The sequence below is a fragment of the Rhinopithecus bieti genome, unplaced genomic scaffold (genome assembly GCF_001698545.2).
Source record: "Rhinopithecus bieti isolate Rb0 unplaced genomic scaffold, ASM169854v2 scaffold_49762, whole genome shotgun sequence".
Taxonomy (NCBI): domain Eukaryota; kingdom Metazoa; phylum Chordata; class Mammalia; order Primates; family Cercopithecidae; genus Rhinopithecus; species Rhinopithecus bieti.
The window spans coordinates 1133065-1135866 of NW_016819845.1; the positions used below are offsets into that span (position 1 = coordinate 1133065).

The 2802-nt window shown below is 40.9% G+C and overlaps 1 protein-coding gene across 1 annotated transcript in view; it reads left to right on the forward strand.

Moving 5' to 3' along the window:
* Positions 1-2802, forward strand: part of LOC108519999 (CREB3 regulatory factor-like) — a 50832-nt gene that overhangs the window by 22658 nt on the left and 25372 nt on the right. The window contains 1 exon segment of the mRNA XM_017859272.1: positions 1508-1581. Within this exon segment, the coding sequence (XP_017714761.1) occupies positions 1508-1581 (74 nt within the window).

The window sequence follows — 2802 nt, forward strand, 5'->3', positions numbered from 1 at the left end:
TCTCCCAAAGTGCTGGGATTACAGGCTTGAGCCACCGCGCCCGGCCGGAAAAAGTTCTTAAGAGGGGAGAGATGAATGGACTCTGGTGCATTATGTTATAGTATAACAATAAAAATTTTTTGATAGCTTTATTTTGTGTTTGCTTTTTTAGTAAATCAGAGTTATTGAGCTATAACTTAACAGTAAAATGTATACCTTTTAATGTATACTTTTATGAGTTTTGACAAACATATCCAATCACATAACCACCACCACAATCAAGATATTGAACATTTTCATCATCTTAAAAAGTTGCCTTATGTCTCTTTGTAAAAGCAAACCCTTTCCTGCACCCATAGCTCCTCAAAGCCACTTACCTATTTTCTGTCTCCATAGTTTTGCCTTTTGCATAATGTCATGTACATGGAATATACTGTATGTACATAGCCTTTGATTGAACCTGTCTTCCTTTTTTTTTGAGACAGGATCTCACTCTGTCACCTAGGCAGTGGCCTGATCTCTGCTCACTGCAGCCTCTGCCTCCAGTGCTCAAGGGATCCTCCCACCTCAGCCCCTTAAGTAGCTGGGATTATAGATGTGACCCATCATGCCCAGCTAATTTTTGTATTTTTTGTAGAGATGGGGTTTCACCATGTTGCCCAGGCTGGTGTCAAACTCCTGAGCTTAAGCGATTTGCCTGGCTTGGCCTCCCAAAGTGCTGGGATTACAGGTGTGAACCACCACGCCCAGCTGAATCTGTATTCTTTCACTCAACATGATGCATTTAAGATTCATCTATATTGTTGCCTGGAGTAATAATTTGTTCCTTTTTGTTGCTGAGTTGTATTCCTTTGGGTGGGGATATACTACAGTTCATCCATTCACCAGTTGAAGGGCATTTGGGTTGCCTTCAGTTTTTGGCAATTACGAAAAAAACCACTATCAACATTCACTTACAGATGTTTGTGTGAATATATTTGCATTTGTCTTAGATAAATATCCAAGCAAATATGTTAATAAGAAACTGCCAAACTATTCTCCAAAGTAGCTATATGTACCGTTTTACATTCCTACTAGCAATACATGAGGGTTCCACTGGCATCACATCCTCTACAACTTTTGGTATTATCAGTTTTATTTTATTTTGTTTTATAGTCACTTTAATAGGTGTGTACTGATCATAGCTTTATTTCTAAATGTGTGCTAAATTTTTAAAAATCAATTTGCATAAATGATTATGTTGTGTTTTCTGGTAACTCAGTCATTTGATAAACATCAGTAGGCAGCGGTTTTGGATTGCTGTTAGAAAATGAAAGATGAATATTCACTTAAAAAAGAAAGCAGGCTGGGCATGGTGCCTCATGCCTATAATCCCAGCACTTTCGGAGGCCAAAAAGGGAGGGTCACTTGCAGCCAGGAGTTGGAGAGTAGCCTGGGCAACATAGCAAGACCCCTTCTCCATAATTAAAAATAATAAAATTGAAATTAAAGAAAAAGAAAGTGAACTAACTGCTCCTTCCTTTCACAGAGCTTGTCGGTTAAAGAAGAAAGCCCAGTATGAAGCTAATAAAGTGAAATTATGGGGCCTCAACACAGAATATGGTAAACCTAAAGTTTTAAGAAGTTGATTAACCACCTATTGATTTGCTGAGCACTCTCTTTTCTTTGGTTTGTGATTTGCTTTCCCTGTATTCTGCCTAGTTTTTGGCTAGCCTCCTATTTGTTTATCTGTTCAGTAAGCCACATACTCATTTTCCTTCATTCTTGTCCTCCTTTTAGTATAAGTTTCTGTACTGGTGACTTCCCAATCCACATCTTATCTGTACGCTAACAAGCTGATCCACTTGTGACCATGATAATGTATTTATTTTATTTTTTCTGTAAAAGATGTGGAAAGTTTTACTATTAAGAATAGGCAGCAAAAGCAACCTGCATTTCTCAAAAGATCACAGTAATTTCTTGTTTTATAATTGTGTTACTGGGTTAGCCACTTCTGTTGACTGATTTTAATATTTTCCCTAAATTGAATAATGATATTTTAGGCTTCATATGAATAATTTAGACCTGTGTTTTTCAGATTTGATTGCTCATTGGAATTGTCTGTGTACTTGGTTAAAATACACATTTCTAGGCTTCTCTGCAGATCTTCTGAATTAGATTGTGTGTACAAGTAGAACTCAAGAATCCATATTTTTAACACTTCTCAGATCATTCTCTTTTTGTGTGTGTGACAGGGTCTTACTCTGTTGCCCAGGCTAGAGTGCAGTAGTGCAATCACAGCTCGCTGCAGCCTCTACCTCCCGGGCTCAGATGATCCTCCCACCGCAGCCTCCCGGGTGACTGGGAATACAGGAGTGCGCTACTACGCCTGGCTAATTTTTTGCATTTTTTATAGAGGTGGAGTTTCTACTGTGTTGCTCAGGCTGGTCTCAAATTTGTGGGCTCAAGCAATCCGCCCACTTCACCCTCCCAAAGTGCTGGGATTACAGGCACGAGCCGCTGCATCCAGCTAAGATTATTCTTTTTTTTTTTTTTTTTTTTTTGAGGCGGAGTCTCGCTCTGTCGCCCGGACTGGAGTGCAGTGGCCGGATCTCAGCTCACTGCAAACTCCGCCTCCCGGGTTTGCGCCATTCTCCTGCCTCAGCCTCCTGAGTAGCTGGGACTACAGGCGCCTGCCTCGTCGCCTGGCTAGTTTTGTATTTTAGTAGAGACGGAGTTTCACTGTGTTAGCCAGGATGGTCTCGATCTCCTGACCTCGTGATCTGCCCGTCTCGGCCTCCCAAAGTGCTGGGATTACAGGCTTGAGCCACCGCGCCCGGCCCC